Source organism: Myxocyprinus asiaticus, chromosome 7 (assembly GCF_019703515.2).
Source record: "Myxocyprinus asiaticus isolate MX2 ecotype Aquarium Trade chromosome 7, UBuf_Myxa_2, whole genome shotgun sequence".
Taxonomy (NCBI): domain Eukaryota; kingdom Metazoa; phylum Chordata; class Actinopteri; order Cypriniformes; family Catostomidae; genus Myxocyprinus; species Myxocyprinus asiaticus.
The window spans coordinates 41683220-41703171 of NC_059350.1; the positions used below are offsets into that span (position 1 = coordinate 41683220).

The 19952-nt window shown below is 36.8% G+C and overlaps 1 protein-coding gene and 1 pseudogene across 1 annotated transcript; both read right to left on the reverse strand.

The window, feature by feature from the left end:
- LOC127443577 (ankyrin-3-like) overlaps window positions 1-10046 on the reverse strand; it is a 71217-nt pseudogene extending 61171 nt beyond the window's left edge.
- LOC127443578 (histone PARylation factor 1-like) lies at window positions 9778-19188 on the reverse strand. Its single transcript, XM_051702254.1, has 8 exons — window positions 19005-19188; window positions 18677-18863; window positions 18236-18333; window positions 17948-18097; window positions 17710-17799; window positions 17294-17466; window positions 11630-11757; window positions 9778-9982 (listed from the first exon to the last, which is right to left on the reverse strand). Exons 1-8 carry the CDS (start codon window positions 19186-19188, stop codon window positions 9778-9780), a joined length of 1215 nt encoding a protein of 404 aa, XP_051558214.1.
- Window positions 19189-19952: the final 764 nt, after the last annotated feature.

Here is a 19952-nt window from a genome sequence, read left to right on the forward strand (position 1 = left end):
ACACACACACACACCCCCAACCCCCACCAAAAATAAATCAGCTACTCAAAAAGATTTAATAAACTAATGAACACTAGCCAGATATTTTTATTTTTTTTAATTATTATTATTATTCTAAAAAAAATAAAATAATTAAAACATAAAATGATTACCCTTTCATTGCAATGCACCAATGGAAAATTTATATTTTATTGTAAAGTAAAATATATATGAATTCATATTTTTTCTGATTAAATTTAAGAATATTTTGTGAGCTTAAAGGAACAGTTCACCCAAAAATGTACTCACCCTCATGCCATCCCAGATGTGTATGACTTTCTTTCTTCTGCAGAACACAAACAAAGATTTTTAGAAGAATATCTCAGCTCTTTAGGCCCATACAATGCAAGTGAATGGGATCCAAAAATTTCAAGCTCCAAAAAGCACATAAAGGCAGCATAAAAGTAACCCATAAGACTCCAGTGGTTTAATCCATATCTTCTAAAGCAATCCAATCGATTTTGGGTGAGAACAGATCAAAATGTAACTCTTTTTTACATTACATCTTGCCTAGGTACAATCATGATTTCAAACTCAAGTATACTTCCTAGTGCTTGACGCATGCACAGAGCACTAGTAACTGTAATCGAGCCTGAAATCATGATTGCCAAGGAGACTGCTGATGTCAAGATTTACAGTGAAAATTGAGTTACAGTTTGGTCTGTTCTCACCCAAAACCGAAAGGATTGCATCAGAAGGCATGGATTAAACCACTGGAGCCTTATGAATAATTTTTATGCTGCCTTTTATGGCTGCAACTAATGATTATTTTGATAATCGCCTAATATAACGATTATTAGAACGATTATTCGAATATTTGGGCGATTATTGCAACGATTAATTATTAGCTCTTAACCGACTATTCTGCCTGTGCCCCACTTAAAAGGTTGTATTACACGTGCTTACTAATAATAAAGAGGACAAAATCATCTTTTAAAAATACCTCTAAATGACATTCACTGTATTAAAGGGGGGAAAAAATATTTTTATTAAGTTTAACTCAGTAAAAAATTCACTGCAAAAAATCATATTGTTATAAAGTGTTTTGTCTTGTTTTCCATTTAAAAATATCTAGAAAATCCTTAAAACAAGATTCATTTACTTGAGGACCAATGTATAAGATATTAAGAAGTGTATTTTTTCACTTGGTTATACTTCTGCCAGTGGAGTAAAGACAAAATATACTTTTACTCAAGATATATTCTCTGAAAGTCTAAATATCTTATATGTTGCTTCTCAGATAAATGTATCTTGTTTTAAGTATTTTTAGATATTTTAAAATATTTAAAAACAAATATATTATATTCAACATTCTCAGATAACACATTTTTCTTCTGCAGTATAGCTCCTAAAGTAAATGTACTTTGTTTTAAAGGTGCTATATGTAAGATTGACAGCAAGCATTTTAAATGGGTACTGCAGTCCAAATTCAAAATACTGGGCAGTTGTCTGCCCCGCCAAAGACTCAAAGCTCATGCGGGTTGCCAGAATGTTGACAAGCAAACTAGCCAACTCAGCATCTGTTTTAAAGGATTTCTGGGCTTTAAGCTGTCTCCATCTTCCAAAGGCATCTCCAGTATTTATCCTTGTTTTACTATGCCTCTGGTCATGGTGGTTTTTAGATGGATGGTGAGGCTTTTTAGGTGAGGTGGAATCTGTTATCTCTGATCCAGTTTGTTTGCTGGCTTCCATGGCTGCAGCACGCAGTGTTGTTTGCCTGCAAACTTGTTCAAATCTGGCAACCCGGCGGTGTCTAAATACTATTGGTGAGTGGGCAGTGTGCGGGATCACACAGGCCAAAACATAAACAGAAATTCCGGCCTGGAATGGAAACTTCAAAGTAGAATATACTGGCTGTAGCATTGTTATCGGAGAAGCCAATATTTCAACTTAGCATGTTTCCTAATTCTCTAATGACATATTATGGTCATTTTATTATTTAGTACAGTAAAAATATTACATATAGCACCTTTAAAGGAGTTCTAGATATTTATATGCAAACGTATTTTGTTGCAGTGTAGAATGGGGTGAAGACTACCCTCTCTCACCTTTTTTTCAATTCGATCCATCTTTAACTCACAAAAAACAAACTCTCTCTGCTTAATAAACCTGTGTATTGCTGATTTTCTTCACAATAAGATACAAACAGCAACGCGAGCCATCACGTTATAATCTAGCTGCAGCAAGTGCGCACGAGGGACGAGCGTCCCCGCCCCAGAGTGAACATCAGCCGGGTGCAGTTTCAATCTCTCCCCCTAAAATTGGGTCACTTCACGAGACTCATAGAAGAGACACTGACAGCACAGAGAAATGCCAGTTTTGTAGTTTGTACTTATTTACATGACCTGCTTCCTTATTATTTGAAATTTAATAAAAGATGCATTAAAAATATAACGCCAGGGTATTTCCTTTAAAGACACTCGGCACGCAAGTTTCGCTTTAGCGGAATGGCAGCTCCGGCTCCGCTTTATTTCACAAAGTGCTTTTTGTAGCTTCAAAGTTTTGGACCCCATTCACTGAGATACATATTTTTCTAAAAATCTTCATTTGTGTTCTGCAGAAGGAAAGTCATACATATCTGGAATTGCATGAGGGTGAAAAAATTATGAGAGATTTTCCATTTTGGGTAAACTATTCCTTTAAGCATTAACAAAAACAATGTCTATGCAACAAGATATAATACACTTCTATTCAAGATACTTTCCTTTAAAATATCTCTATAATTTACTGCAGTTTTTCTCAGTTAAATTAATGCCTGGACATTTTCAATACATTAGCAATAAGTTCAATAAAACCTGAAATGATTATCTGGGCTTTGTTAAAAAGACAACTAAATGTAATCTTTCTGGCCATAGAGTTCCATCTGTCAGCCATTCTCTAACTTCCTACACACCAGAAACACACAAAAATTCATAGGATACAAAGTGGGCATGTGGCCTGGTAATGTTGTAATGGTAACCTAATGATAATCTAAACATTCTGGTCTTGATGTCTGAGTGGTACAAAGAAGTGGCAAACTACCATATACTGCTAACATTACTTCTGTGCAAAAACATTTGCATGAAACCAAAATCAGAAATCTGGGCAATGATGATAGTGGATGATCATTATCAATAATAATGATCATTAAAGTTTTAAGTCATGTTAAGACAGCACTGGGTAGCAGGGTCGCTATGGAAACAGTCCTCAGAGGGCAGGCCTGGCACCCACAACGCAACAGTGTGCAGCTGTGTAATGCAATAAAATCCTTCTGCTCCATTACAGTCTCCTTCCTGTACATCACATCATACCTCCCCCACAAGGAAAGAGAAAGGGAGTGTTATGGATAGACCAAGAGAGAGGCCAAGAGTGAGAAAATAAGCACAAAAAACAAAAAAACAAAAAACAAAACAGGCACCACTAAGAGATTTAAGCCATATCAGACAAGGACGTGTGCAATTGTTCTGAATATCAGCATGGCAGGCTCCAGGTAATCACAGCAATGCTGAAAACCAGTACAAGAGCACGACTGCAAATGTGATATAGCTTTTATACAACAGTTCAATAAACAAGAAACTGATATCGATTCACTTACATTTTAGACACAATTTGACCAGTTATTTTGTTGATTTGCATTTGTTGATTACTCCACGAATGTAAATAGTTCGCAAAACAGTCAAAGCAGGATCAACCGAAACAAGTAACACGCTTAGCTAAGTTTAATGCTTGTTCAGATCCCTAACCCTAAGTATGAGCAATAGTAATAGGTAGGCTTCACTATTAAGGAAACATCAAAGATGCAAAGTCAGATTAATCATTAAATAATGTGAAAAAGTCAAAGACAGCATGTAAGACTCATAATTCATTTCAAATATTTTTTTTTTACAAGTTTTTTTTTTTTTTTTTTTTAAAGATATGGTCAGATTAATTGCTGAATAATTCCACTTTCTTCTATAGGTCTAATACTGTCAGTACTCTACTAGTTAGTTAATATGTATGAGAAGTTGCAGAGGCTGGAAAGCTAAAGGTCACCTATTAGTCTTAAGTTAATGTAGCATGAATGAATGAATGACTGAATGAGAGGCAGTGATCTGTGACCAGAGATAGTGTAGATGGAAAGGGTGGGGCAGATGGCCTCTCTAATATCAGAAATGTAATAATATATTCGACTACTCACAAACCCTAACAGAATTATTCCTTTTGGATTAGAATCTTTATGAACAGATTTCTTATAAATGTGGCACATTTCTGCTAACTTCTTTGGAGTTTTCTGTACACTCGGTCAGAGACTGACACTGCTGTGCAATTATTTGAAATAATTTTTTCCACGTTAGTCTATTACTGTAGTGTCAATGATTTCAGAAAAACCCACCCCTAAACAGCACGTAAAACAAAACAAACTGTAGTTGGATGTTTTACATGCTAAGCAGATAGTCTCTTCCTGTCTAAGTGAGCAGTTCTTGGACATTATAATCTACAGAAGTGGACCAGACTTTATGCCGACAGTTAAAGCCTTGGCTACGCAAAATTATCATATTATGACCTTAAAGGAAGGTGTTTTCCTTTAAGTTTGTTTATTACAATGTATTTTACTTGACATAAATTTTGCCTAGACATGTAAATTGCTAGCTTGAACCTCCCAGGCAGTATGCTGAAGATATCAAAAATTTCACCCCTAATGTTCTGTACAGGAATGTTTCTGCTACTCTTTCATTCTTCTAGGCTCAGAGTTGGTTCCATATAGATGAAGTGCAGATAAAACCGTGCAGAAAGTTACTGTCCAACCAGCCCTGCAGGTAGAAATGCACTACCCACTCCTGAGGGGAACCAGAGTGTGAATGCAGGAATGACTAGACTGATGGTCACCTATTTTTAGACCTGCAACACAAGCACCATAACAAACTGAAGCAGACCTGTTGTTCTCAGTGAGTAGAGCTGGACCACTCCCCTATATAAGTAGAGGTTGGAACCAAGAACTGGTTTCATAAAAAAAAAAAAAAAAAAGTATTTTGCAAGTCTAAAAGTACACATTTGGCAATGGACTGCTAAGTGCAGCAAATGCAATAAGAACTGCATTTCTTATTTCCAAATTTTGTATTTCTTTGAAGCAAGGGTCTTCAACCGGTGTCTGGTTTTAAATTGACACGTCCGTTTGTTCTTTAGGGTTTGTGTGCAGAAAGTGACGTTATTCCGGCTGTCGCCTAGCCTTCATAAGGCTATGTTCCTGCGGCCATGCACATGCCAATTTTTGTGACCTTTTGCGTAGTTTGCGGGCAAAGCTTCAATCCCATTGAACAAATTTAAGGAAAGGGGAGGGCAGATGTGCCTACACTTCTGAACCAGCATAAAACTACTAATGATGTTCAAAGGACATTGTTTTCACTGTCAAATTACCTGTTGCAGCTCCTTATATACAAGCAATCCTATATATCCACTACTTTTTGTACACTAGTTAAAAAGGTCCAAACAATACTCTAAAGTTTGGTTTCATTAATATATAATTGAACAGCTCTTGTTTATTTTATATTGTGTAAAATAAAGGCATTTTTCTTAATGTGTGTTTACATGTAATTGGAGTTAATACAATAATTTCAAATGTAAAAGTCATCATCTTGACTAGGCTCTAAAATTTAAAGCACTAGTATCATAACTGTAACTTGAGTGTAGCCACAGACATACTGTGTCAATAGCCTACTACTGGTGTTTTTGTTTTGTTCACCTCTTGCATATGACTAGCGAAAATGACCTATTATTATAATACCTGGCTAGGGAAATGTAAAGTTCTGCAAAGTGCTTCTTCACTGCTGTTTCTTGCTGGATTAGCTGATATTTTCTATGCAGTGCCGTCAGATCAGTTTAAGCAGTGCTATGACGGAGGGTCCTCAAATAAACGTGTCTGCATTGCGTTGGTCTTGCTGTGTGGTTTAGCAGATGACAGCCTACAGTTTCTTGTACTATAAGTTTCTTTTTGCTTTCAAAACAATAGCCTACTCAAATAAATAGTAAAAACTGAGATTATCAACCTGTCTAAACATTCCACACACACAAGACAATGACTCTCAAATCAACATAATTAAAGGTGCACCAAGTATTTTTTTCCTCATTACAAACCTTTACTCCTAAAAAAATTAACTGTAATTTTGAAACATATGTTATAAAATCATGACCACTCACATGATTCTCCCTCAGAGTGCTCTAAGACTCTGTTGATCTCTCCATCTTCCCACCTGAAAAAGTTTGAAGACCCCTGCTTTAAAGTTCTTAAATCAATGTCGATGGAATCGTTGAGAAGAATTGGAATCTGAACCAGAATTGTTAAATTCCTAATGCTTTCCTTCCCTGTCTATAAGGCATCCATTCATGAGTTTAGAAACTACACATTTACATTTACTATAAATTTTGTAATTAATCTTTTTTTTTATTATTATAATTTTTTTATCCACAATGACTTAAACAATTTATCGTTCACTCATACAATATTTGCAGTACCACAATGCCCAGTAAACCAGAATAGTATATAAACTAAAGCAGAATTGTACATGCAAAAAAGTAGAGAGATAAAGTTAGGGCTAATTTCCTTTTATTCATTTTTTTACGTTTATTTACAGGAAGAGCCTTTGTTTATGGTAATGTTTTGATTAAGGAAGAGGTGTACACTTCTGTACAAATTCTGTGTGCCTAACGATTGGTGCACAGAATTTAGGAGCTCCTTAATCGAATTACACAATGCAATATTGCTTCGTTAATTGACTTGAATGCTGTAAAAACAGACTGTAGAGACATTGCATTACATTTATAATGCATTATATTGGCAGAGCACAATTGCTAGAAAGGGACTTGAGAGCCAATAAGCTTAAAGGAATATTCTGGGTTCAATACAAGTAAGCTCAGTCGACAGCATTTGTGGCATAATGTTGATTACCACAAGAAATTATTTCGACTCGTCCCTCCTTTTCTTTAAAAAAAGCAAAAATCGAGGTGACAGTATTGAGGCACTTACAATGGAAGTAAAAGGGGCCAATTTGTGGAGGGTTTAAAGGCAGAAATGTGAAGCTTATAATTCTATAAAAGCACTTCCATTAATTCTTCTGTTAAAACTCGTGTTATTTGAGCTGTAAAGTTGTTTAAAACAATTTTAAGAGTTGTTTTAGAGTTTGTTGACATTACATCATACAAGTTATAAAATTGGCTATAATTTTACACAGAATAGTTTAGTAAGCGATTTTATCATGTTAACACGCATATTGTGTCTTGTGGCTATACTTTTGAAAGAGTATTTTAACGTATACGGATTGGCCCCATTCACTTTTATTGTAAGTGTCTTTTTTTTTAGTTACAATAATTTTTTGTGGTTATCAATATTGTCACAAATGCTGTCAATTGAGCTTAACTTTTATCGAACCCGGAATATTCCTTTAACGTTGTTGAGATGTCTGTGAAAGAGCGCATCATCTGGAAAGCATTGTATCCCATTTAAGAATCATATTTGTGTGTGATAAACATTTTAAAAAGAGCAAATTCATATTTATATATATTCCACATCATATACTCCCCAAAATCTTTGAAATGTAGTTCAAACATCCGACATGGAATGTCTTCGCAATGTATTGCAGATGAGTAAATAATCGAAAAATTACATTTTACAGATGAATATGCACACGTAGAATAGATGTCTCAGATGTATGGGTAACACTTTACAATAAGGTTCCATTCGTTAACATCAGTTATGCATTAGGTATCATGAACTAACAATGAACAATATATTTTTTTAAAGCATTGATTAATCTTTGTTAATGTTAGTTCATTAAAATACAAATGGTTATTGTTAGTTCATAGTTCATTAACTAATGCTAACATATACAACTGTTGATTTTTAAAAATGTATTAATATATGTTGAAATTAACATTAATCAACATTTACAAATGCTGTAAAAGTATTATTCGTTGTTACTGCATATTAACTAATGTTCTTAACTAATGTTAACAAATAGAACCTTATTGTACAGAGTTACTGACATACAGTATGTATACTACGTTTTGTGTCTGATGTACCTTGTAAGCCAAGCATACAAAGAAAGTTGTTTTAGCCAGATTTTAGGAGTGCCAGGCCCAGTACAGTAGATGGTTCTCACATAATAAGATAATGTGTGTGTGTGTGTGTGTGTGCGCGCCTGCAGTGCTTGGTCCATTACTGGAATCTAATTTCCCAGAGAGACCCTGACAGCACTCTCTCATATCATAACCCAATAGGAAACTGCATTAGTGTGTGTGTGTGTGTGTGTGTGTGTGTGTGTGTGTGTGTGTGTGTGTGTGTACCAGAGAGAGAGAACTTTTCTCTGGACAGACTGGAAATAGCATCCGAAAACAGTTCTGAACTCTTTCTGCATCACAATGAACAACAAGTAACCGGAACCTAGACGATATTTGTATTTAGGTTGTGAACATTCCATATCATCTATAATCTATATTACCTGATCTCTATAGGCTCAAGCGCGAAAAATTGTTGAGGCTGATTGGTATAATTTACACCAGAAAAAAATCGTACATTAGTATTTGGCACAGAATGAAAGCATGATGTCAGAGAGGAAAGAATGAAAAGACTGCTTAAGAATACATCAAAACAGAGAGATGAAAAGAGAATTTAAACCTGGAGTTTAAAAGCAATTTAGACCAGAAAGAAAAGCCCAGACTAAACCATCAAAGGCAATAGCCTCTGACAGCTCTGAGAGTGACAAAACACACAAAATAGGGTGGAAAATCTCTGGGCGGGCTTTGAGAAATCACAGACTATACCTCATCTCGCGTTTGAGTGACACAGAAGGGCATCTATGCATCCATGCAAACAATCTAATGCTCTACATGTCTCAGCCATCCCATCACTTACTTATGGCCGGGTTTTATCGCCGAATCTGATAATATTGCAAATAAGGAGACAGGGAGGCTGAGTGAACGGGGTAAGCTTGTCAGTGTAGGGCTCTTAAAAGAGCATGATAAAGAAAAGCACTACTTGAACAGCTTGTTTTATTTAAAAACAATTCCTTCAAAAAGAATTTATGAGTTTATGCGTAAAAACACCTTGCTTAATAAATTGAATCTCAAGCAGTGGTACTTGGGCAACATGCCAGAATGTCAACATGGACTCCTAAGGATCTAAACAAACAGTAGTTGCTCTAACAGCTGTGAAACCTGACTGGCAGTCCACACACACGGTCACTACAGCATCACATAGGCCTAGCCTGTTTTGTAAATTGGCTGCAGTATGGTGTATTTATGGGCTGCAACAAATTCACCAGACAGATAGATAGATAGACCTCTTCATTGCAAATTATTTATTTCAAGGTTTAAATGAAAGAAAGGAAGATAGATAATTTCTGCAAACAATCAGGCTACATTGCGATAGTCAATGGATGCTTTATAAAGATTAGGTAACCAGGACAACGCCTCTTATCCTCCGCATCATGGACCACAAGAGCGGGAGCCGCTGGTGTCACGCTCGTCCACACACATTCAACATGAGAAACCGTAATGTTTCGTTCAGTTCACGCACACACTGACCTGACGGATCCGGTTCTGTTGGGGTGGAGAACCTCCTTCGGGTGAGGTATTGTTTGAAGAAGCCATCCTAACGTCTCGGACGGAGCCGCCCCTGCTCTGACTTTCTGCCGAGCTTCTTGACATTCAGACTGATTCAGGTGACGATTTCCACAAAATGATATCTGACAGTCCCGTTACTTCAGTTGTCGAGACCCTGCCCCGGCTTCAGTTATCGGGGCTAAATCTCCGACACATGTTGTGGTTGTAAACGGGAATATGAGGCTCGTGTCGACAGTGTCCGGTGGTGTGACGGTGCTGCGCGGGTCGGGTCTCGCGCGCGCAGGGGGAGATGCGACACTCCTGCTGCTCACATGCACCAATGCTGCAGTGTGCAAATACTGATGGAGAATGCCTGTAATGGACGATAAGCCTAAAAGAAAATAATGATGGTGTGAGAGAGGTGCAATATAAGTGATGTTCTCATCGCCGTGTTCAGTAACCTTCTACTGTGCTCCTCTCTCTGTCTCTTATCTCTTTCTCTCACACACTCCTCCCTAAGACAAACCTCCACTTACACATGACGAGGCAAAACCAAATGCATTGAACATCTCTTATCTTGAACATAGAGTGGTCTCAAAAAACCTTCAAATCTGTGGATGTTATTACATTAAAAAAAAAAAAAGAAAAAAAAAAAGTGGAATCTGCCAACAACAGAAAAATCTGTCAATGCATTACATATAATATAAAACCTGCTTTTTACATAATGCAATAACATTCATACATTTCTAAGAGTAGCTATGGATAAAATATAAGATAAAATGTAAAAAATAAAATAAAAATAAAAATAAAAAAATAAAAAACAATTATGCTAGGCCTTTTCTCAGAAGTACGGACATGTTACAGTTTGACAACCAGAAAGTGTAAAAGATATTTCTGCCATCTGATGTTTTAGGAGAATTTTTATTTAATAGGTCTTCTACCATTGGGGGGCCTTTAGCCCTGTCAAACCCTATCATAAAAGAGAACAATATGGGGCTAAATTTGAGAAAATATTAAATATTTTTAGGTCAAATTTGATTGATAGATGTACAAAAAAAAAAAAAAAAAAAAAAAAAAACTATTTAAAGCTGTAAAACCTCCAGAAAATCAGAAGGTAAAATCTCACAACTGGTTCTTCCAGTACGGGTCAAAATTGACCCATTAAGTCAATGGAAGGAACAGTTTGTTTTTAATTGTTATTTTTCTTAAACGGTTATAAAAATTTATTTTATTTTTTTAGTTTGATGGTGCTGACAGTCACAATGTTTGGTTCCAGCTTTCTTTACCTGCACAGGGCAAAAATGACCCTAAGACAATAGGAGGGTTAAACTAAACAAACTGAGGAAATGTTTAGCTTAAATAGCCAGCTTGTGCTACATTTCTTTAAAAATAAATGCCACTTGGTTTGCTATTTTGTTATCTAATGCAGTGACATTAAAATTTTTGAATATAGCTTCATTACTTTTTGTGGCCACTGTAAACTTTACTCTATTAATAACAACATTAAATGTATTAAAAATCGGCATAGATTTCTGAGGGACTGCTGGCATATATTGACACAATAATATAGCTTAAATTAAAAATGGGCCTCTGCGTTTGTTGTTCTCCCAAGGGGATGAATACTAATTATTCAATCCCTTAATTATAACAGAAAAAAAGGTAATACATTTGATGATTAATTTAGATATATAGTGATTAAAAATATAGTTGGATTTCATCTGTCACAGCACAGGCAATAAAAAGGTAAGACATAAAAAATATACACTTTACTAAACATCTAATTTGGAACAAAGAACGGCATAAGTACTGGACAACAACATTTTTAAATTAATGCTAAATTAATTGGCTTTTTTAGTCATTTGGGTTGCAAAAACTAACAATCTAAAAAGTCTTGGGCTTAGTAGCATTTTTAATTGAGAAGCACCACCTAACAGCACAGATTTAGTGCAGTGTAATCTGTCTCTCACACAACCCAACATGTTTTACAGGAAGTCATTCAGAATATACTGTAGCTTATCATCCTCTCGCAATACGTCACACAGCGAGCTGGTCAAGGTTGTGCTGGGAACGATCGGTGAGATGTGCCTCCAGTATCTCTCCGAACAGACTTCTCTTCAACAGATTGTATGCCATTGGCAGCAGCTGACGTATCACTTTACAGAAATACTGCCAAAAGAAAAAAGCATTTGGTCACTTGTCTGGAGAACTGTATATCATATGACACCTGCCAGAAATTGGCTATAAATGCTTCTGCAAAATGCAAGGACACACTCTGGGCAAGATGTCCTTGGAAGGAAAGCATCAAGCTTTTAAAGGATAGTTCACCCAAAATTGAAGTTTCTCTTATCATTTACTCACCCTCATGCTACCCAAGATGTGTATTACTTTCTTCTGGTGAAGACACACACATTTTTTAGAAGAAAACCTCAGCTCTGCAGATCCATTCAATGCAAGTGAATAGTAACCAGAACTTTGAAGGGTCAAAAAGCATATAAAAGGCAGTAAAAAAGCAATTCATATGACTCCAGTGGTTAAATACTATTGCTGTCAGTCGATTACATTTTTTTTAATCGCAATTAATCGGATACGTTTTTGTAAATATTGCGATTAATTGCAGAAATATGACACAATATTTACTTATTTTCTTGTCAAAATTCATTTATTTCCATTTTAGGAAAGAAAACAAAACAATGTGTATCAATAAAATGCTTTATTAACATTTTCCAAACAAGCCTTTAACAAGAAATACACTAAAACAGCACCAATTCGAGTAACATTAAACGTTTCCCAAAGTGTAAGTGGGAGTTTGACTAACTGAAAGAACTACTTTCCCCATAGGTTGCATATTCATTGCAATGGGCATTAAAACTCTTAAACTTTCATTCTCCGCAATATTAATCTGATGGTAGACTGTGGCTATCTGCTTTGTTACAGCAATCGTGAAGCTGCATTAATGATTAATGTCAGAGCGTTAACGCCTGAGCTTTGAACTCACCATGAAAAACGCTTCCAGACAAAAACATCTCTTTCTGCGTTTTAATGGTAGTTAAGACTTGACTTGCTTCTTTGGTAATTAAAATGTGCCTTACTTGTCCCATCTGGGCTTGTTTTGCACATAAAATAGCACTAAGAGCTCCTTTCTCCATCACTTTATCACTGACAGGTAAACGCTGTCGGAGATTCTTCTATTTGCTGAGATAACAACCTCCGCGGATCTATCATAGGAGAGTATTATGACAGTACCACCCAAAGAATGTCAATGGAACTGCCGCGCTATGCTATTTTATGCAAAGCTTGTAGGCTAACCTTGGTGAAAAGGGCTCTGGCACGGTGTCTGTTTGTGAAGTGTGCGTCAGTGTAATGACTCCGGGCAGACACTTTACAAAGGTTCCGCCCTTCACACAAGTGTTTATGTCATATTAATAGTTAATGCATTAATCACGATTAAGAAAAATGTGTTAAACTTTTTTAATCAATAGCATGCGTTAACATGTTAATTCTGACAGCTCTATTAAATACATATCTTCAGGAGTTATATGATAGTTGTGGGTGAGAAGCAGGTCAATATTTGTGTCCTTTTTTTTTTCTTTTTCATTTGTTTTTGACAATTCGCATTCTTTGTGCATATTGCCACCTACTGGGCGGGGAGGAGAATTTATAGTTTGTTTATATTGATCTGTTTCTCACCCACACCTATCATATCACTTCTGAAGATATACAATTAACCACTGGAGTCATTTTATGCTGCTTTTATGTGCTTTTTGGACCTTCAAAGTCTGGCCACCATTCACTTGCATTGTATGGACCTACAGAGCTGAGATATTCTTCTAAAATATCTTTGTTTGTGTTCAGCAGAAGAAAGTAAGTCACACATCTGGGGTGGCATGACGGTGGGTAAATGAAGAGAATTTAACATTTTTGGTTGAACTATTGCTTAAAAGTAACAGCTATAAAGATATATTGTCTGGGATTATCTGGACAGACATTAATGCAAAGCCAACTGACAAAACTGTAGAATTTTATTTATTTTTTTTAAAGAAATTTGGTATTTAAAGGTGAACTCAGTAATTTTTTCCTCATTAAAAAGTGTAACTCTTAAAGACATGAATTGTAATTTTGCAATATATGTACAAAATCATGACTACTCACATTCAAATGAAGACTCCAGTCATATCAGTAACCTTATAAAAGCAGTTTTATTGTACATGGAGAGGGTCCACACAGGGGGACTGCCATGTTGCAATCACATGACCAGCCAAATACTACTTGCTTAAATCTCAGTACCCGCCCTGTTGGTTGACACTTTCACTCATTGATTAAAGCAATCATGGCTGACTGTGGATACTACATTTCTACAATGGCATCTGAAACTGAAAACTATTGATTTTAAATGATGCTGCATCCAAGCAGAAAGTTACTGAGTGCACCTTCAAACCATGAAAAGCCAGACATATGAAATAATGGTAGGAAAGCTCTAATTGTTTTCAAATTCCACTGTTCACTAAACCTTATGAAAATGCGCATGTATTTAAATATGAAACATCCTCTCACATTCAACTGCTTTTATTTTCAGCAAACTTAACATGTGTAAATATTTGTATGAACATAAAAAGATTCAACATCTAAGACATAAACTGAACAAGTTTCGCAGACATGTGACTAACAGAAATGGAATAATGTGTCCCTGAACAAAGTAACAGTCAGTATCTGGTGTGGCCACCAGCTGCATTAAGTACTGCAGTGCATCTCCTCCTCATGGACTGCACCAGATTTGCCAGTTCTTGCTGTGAGATATTACCCCACTCTTCCACCAAGGCACTTGCAAGTTCCCGGACATTTCTGGGGGGGAATGGCCCTTGCCCTCACCCTCCCGATCCAACAGGTCCCAGCCATGCTCAATGGGATTGAGATCCGGGCTCTTCGCGGGCCATGGCAGAACATTGACATTCCTGTCTTGCAGGAAATCACGCACAGAACGAGCAGTATGGCTGGTGGCATTGTCATGCTGGAGGGTCATGTCAGGATTAGCCTGCAGGAAATGTACCACATGAGGGAGGAGGATGTTTTCCCTGTAACGCACAGTGTTGAGATTGCCTGCAATGACAACAAGCTCAGTCCGATGATGCTGTGACACACCGCTCCAGACCATGATGGACCCTCCAACTCCAGAGTACAGGCCTCGGTGTAATGCTCATTCCTACTACGATAAACGCGAGTCCGACCATCATCCCTGGTGAGACAAAACCGTGACTCGTCAGTGAAGAGCACTTTTTGCCAGTCCTGTCTGGTCCAGTGAAGGTGGGTTTGTGCCCATAGGTGACGTTGTAGCCAGTGATGTCTGGTAAGGACCTGCCTTACAACAGGCCTACAAGCCCTCAGTCCAGCCTCTCTCAGTAGAGCCCTGCGTGGGACTGTTTTCTTAATCCCGCTCCTGCTGAATTTCTGATCATTACCACCCGCTCCCGCAACGTGTGTATCCACTCCCGCCCTTACCCGCAAACATTCCGTCACAGCTTGTAGAGATAGTGTGTAAAGAATTTACACAAATGTTAGGGCTATGCTAAACGTTCAGAATAACAGACATAAAACATTGCGTTCAATTAAACGGACCATAAAATAAACGTGTTCATTCATGTCTAGCTAACGTGAAGCACCACACATGACAAACGACTTGGTTTTTTTTATTAGCCTAATAAAACTCTCTCAGCTTTTGATAGGCTACAAAACATCACAACTGTTTGGCTGCAGCGGAGCCTACAAAAACCCGGAACTATTTTTTCTTCTGCTCATCTTGATGCACATAAATGCTAAAATATACCAGCAGTCATAGACAGCGCTCACACTTTCAGTCATACCGCTCATTCAAAGAGGGAGCAGTGCTTTCCTGAGGTAATGACAGAAAAACAGCATCTGGAGTTATTCACAATAAGTAATGACAAACCTAGACATGACATGTATTATAATGGGCTTGTGTGACAATTTTTACAGGTTTATTTAAATTCAGAGTTGTTAAAACACTGATAACGATATTTAATCCTCGTAAATAGATGATACCATTAAGAAAACTTACCATGGATTTACTGTAGTAATATTGTATTAACCATGACTGTAGTAACCATGCTTTTTTTTTTTTTTTTGACAGTAACCAAGTTTTTGATACAATTGACCATGGTTTTACTACAGCATTACTGTAGTATCCTTAGTAACTTAGTTTTATTCATAGTAACCATATAATAATATCTATGGTTAATTTAGAGGTTTTATATGGCTTATACTAACTAATTTTTAAAAGGTAAACAAAGCAGCCTAATAATTTTCCAGTTTAGGCTCATAAATATATAAAAAATGTAAGTATTAATAAAGTTACTAATTTTATCCAAAGAATTCGTAAAAATAACATTTAATAGAGGTATCGGTATTGATATCTGCGATATTGGTCTAAAAGTACTTGGTATCGGATCGAAAAGAAAATAAGTGGTATCGCCCATCCCTAGCCTCAACCCAGAGGTGCCAGATTTGTGCCCGTTGTATATTAATACTTTTGCACATTTGTTGCAACTTACAAAGTCCAATTCTTTTCCATTTTTGTCAGTAACAACTGAGAAATTTGTCCAAATGTCAGACTTGCCTTGCTTTGGTTTTGTATAGTAAAAACCTGCTTTAATCTTCTTTTCAACTTCATTTGATGACTCCATCCTTCTCGTTAGCGCTAGCTAAATCCCGGGACCCACGGTATATTTTTTTTCCACCCACTCCCACCCGCAGCAAAGTTAAAACTGCCCGCTCCCGCGAGATTTGTGTTGGGTCCCACGGGACCCCAATCCCAATGCAGTCCTCTGTCTCTCAGCTTACTGCGGACAGTCTGAGCACTGATGGAGGGATTGTGCATTCCTGGTGTAACTCGGGCAGTTGTTGTTGCCATCCTGTACCTGTCCCACAGGTGTGATATTCGGATGTACCGATCCTGTGCAGGTGTTGTTACTCATGGTCTGCCACTACGAGGACGATCAGCTGTTCTTCCCGTCTCCCTGTAGCGCTGCCTTAGGCGTCTCACAGTACGGACATTGCAATTTATTGCCCTGGCCACATCTGCAATCCTCATGCCTCCATGCAGCATGCCTAAGGCACGTTCACGCAGATAAGCAGGGACCCTGGGCATCTTTCTTTTGGTGTTTTCCAGAGTCAGTAGAAAGGTCTCATTAGTGTCTTAAGTTTTTATAACTGTGACCTTAATTGCCTACCATCTGTAAACTGTTAGTTTCTTAAAGACCATTCCACAGGTGCATGTTCATTCATTGTTTATGGTTCATTGAACAAGCATGGAAAACTTTGTTTAAACCCTTTACAATAAAGATCTGTAAAGTTATTTGGATTTTTACAAAATTATCTTTAAAATACAGTGTCCTGAAAAAGGGACGTTTCTTTTTTGCTGAGTTTATGGCTCAGTAAATTTTATTTTTTGTGTTCAATTAAATTCAGGATCTAAACTATGTACTTTTATTGTGGTGGGCATAATATGTGCAAAAATAAATAATAAATGCAATACAATGATGTTTGAGAGATATTCCTAAAATACCTGATGTATCATATTTTACACATTTTCAACATGATTTTTCTATAAAATAATGCATCGATTATAATACGTCAGGCCTTATGGCATTAATATTGGTTAAATGCATATGTGTGTGCGCATTCATCTTACATGTGAGCCGTAACAGAACAGGTCTATCCCAAGCTCATAGCCCATGCCGTAGTCACATTCACTATTGGCAAATTGAACAAAGGTGATCATTTCCTGGATGGAAGTGAATGCTTTTATCCTCTCTGCATCATCGTTGGCCTCTGCAATCGCTTTGCAAATCTTCTTCAGACTAGCTAAAGGTAAATAAAATGCAGAAGGGAAACATCAATCAAATACAAACCAAATAAACGAATTTCTTGTTGTTTTCTGTGCCATCTTATACAATTTAGCACATGTGGGGTGGTGTATGTGTTTGTCTCCCATTTTCATTTTTGACATTTCACACCAAATCCAATGAAACAGTTGAGCATTTTTTCACAGAGTAGCCGCTGCTTGTCAATACCACCAAAATGTTGGTGTGAGACTTCCAGGCTAACCATCACTTTCTGGTAATTCCCGGTATCCAACATAATTTTTATCCACTGGAACAACAATTCCTGCTCCATGAAACGTCTTAGTGACCACCTGCGTAAAGATGGGTCAAAGACTGGAAATTAGCAAAAAAATCATTAAAATTAACTGCATCCAAACTACCTAAAAAGAAATTCGATTAAATTGAAGATATGGTTCTGTCAAATTATTCTGTATCATATATTAACATGTACCTTTCTTTCTTTCTTTCTCTTTGTTTCATTGCTTTAGTCTTTTGTTTAAGAGGCAAACCCAACCTCTCTGCTTCTTGCTTCAAATCTTCTTCTAAACTGTCCAAAGCAGCTTCATCCATCTGATGTCCTCTCTCCTTCCTTTTCTTCTTCAATAACAGAATAAATGATGAGGCAGGAGAATGAAAGACATGATATGTTTTTTACAGCTTCACAAACTAACACAATTAGATTTAACTGGTTCACTAAAAGGGTCCTCTAATTTCTGAATTGGAGATCTAATCACTAATAGACACTTACAGAACTGCAGCAAAGATGTTGTCTCCCATCTGTGTAATGGTACAGCCCTTCTTGGCTTCATTTTCACCAATAAACACAGGTAAAGCATCAGGTGCATCTCTGAAGAGGGAGACAAGGATAGTAAGTGACAAAATGTGCAAAACTACAACTTCAACATCAATGTTTAAAATCCTTTTTCCGTTGCACTTGAAACCAGACCAGAACCAGGAATTTGCAATCCATAAATCAATAACTGTGTTGAGGAGACAAAAATTAGCTCTCGTAATCGTCAACTTGTCTTTACACCAAGTCAAAGATGGTCATTAAGCAATATATTATAAATATATGTTTAAAAAAAAAAAACAGTAATAAATAAAAACAAAGCAGCTCTCTAAAATTTATACAATTGTTCTTTATTGGAGTGCCTGTTCCCATGTTTTTCAAGTCACAGGTAAACAGTCACCTGAAGTAGCCCATGAGGTGCTGTGTGTCTTTGCTGCCCTGTATGATGGTCTGGAACTCTGGGGGATCATAAAAATGACCCCAATGAAGATGGAAGTTGGGCTGAGAGGAAGATAAGCATGTGTGCTTTTTGGACAGAATATCGAATGGGCCAACCAGCTGAAGCCCAATTGTTTCTTTTAGGGCATCTGTGAGGGACACACAAAACAACAACAACATGCATGTGAACCTGTAGATCAATCAAATTGGATACAAATACATTAAAAACAATATGGAACGTGCTCATGATAATACTGTATAGTGCAAAAAGCCTATTCACTCAGACACACCTTGTGGACAGTCTGCATTAAGTCCCTTGCAAAATTCCCAAAACTGAAATAAGTCCTCAGGCATGCGTACTTTGTACAACCTCTCCACTTCCTCTCTCATCCCTCCTGCAACTGCAGTCTTCTCATCCCTCTGATCTTCTTTTGCTTTTTTCACTACCCCATTTCTGTATAGAACAGGCAACATTTCAATGAGTTAAACTTACATTTGCAAAAGTCTTAAATTTTTGTCTCTCTTCCTAAATTTTGTTTTTCTCTCTTCCAAATTTTTTTTTTCTCTCTTCAAAAAAAAAAAAAAAAAAAACGCTACTGCAGCCACTATTAGTTCTGCACTTCCGGCAGCAATTAGAGAGATTTCAAAATAAGAGTCACCTTAAGCATGCACTGACGTTATGCATGTACAGTTTTTGTTCGTTTGGTTGAGTTAAGAACAACAAAAATAACAATGCACAAAAGCAACAATTTGTCCAGTTTAAAAAGGATTTTTTTTTCTTTTATATTAAGCAATTTTTAAAATATATTTTTCAACTATTTTATATATAAAATAGTTGTTTATATTGTATATTTATATAAAGTTTACACATATATACAAATTAAGTATATATACGAATAAAACATATATATGAAAAATGCAAAGAAAACAAGTTCATATTAATTTTTAAACTTAGGAAGAGTTCAGAAATCAATATTTGGTGGAATAACCCTGATTTGCAATCACAGCTTTCATGCTTCTTGGCATGCTCTCTTCCAGTCTTTCACATTGCTGTTGGGTGACTTTATGCCACTCCTGGTGCAAAAATTAAAGAAGCTCAGCTTTGTTTGATGACTTGTGGCCATCCATCTTCCTCTTGATCACAATCCAGAGGTTTTCAGTGGGGTTCTTGATATGGTGGTCCTCCATCCACACCTTAATTGACCTGGCTGTGTGGCATGGAGCATTGTCCTGCTGGA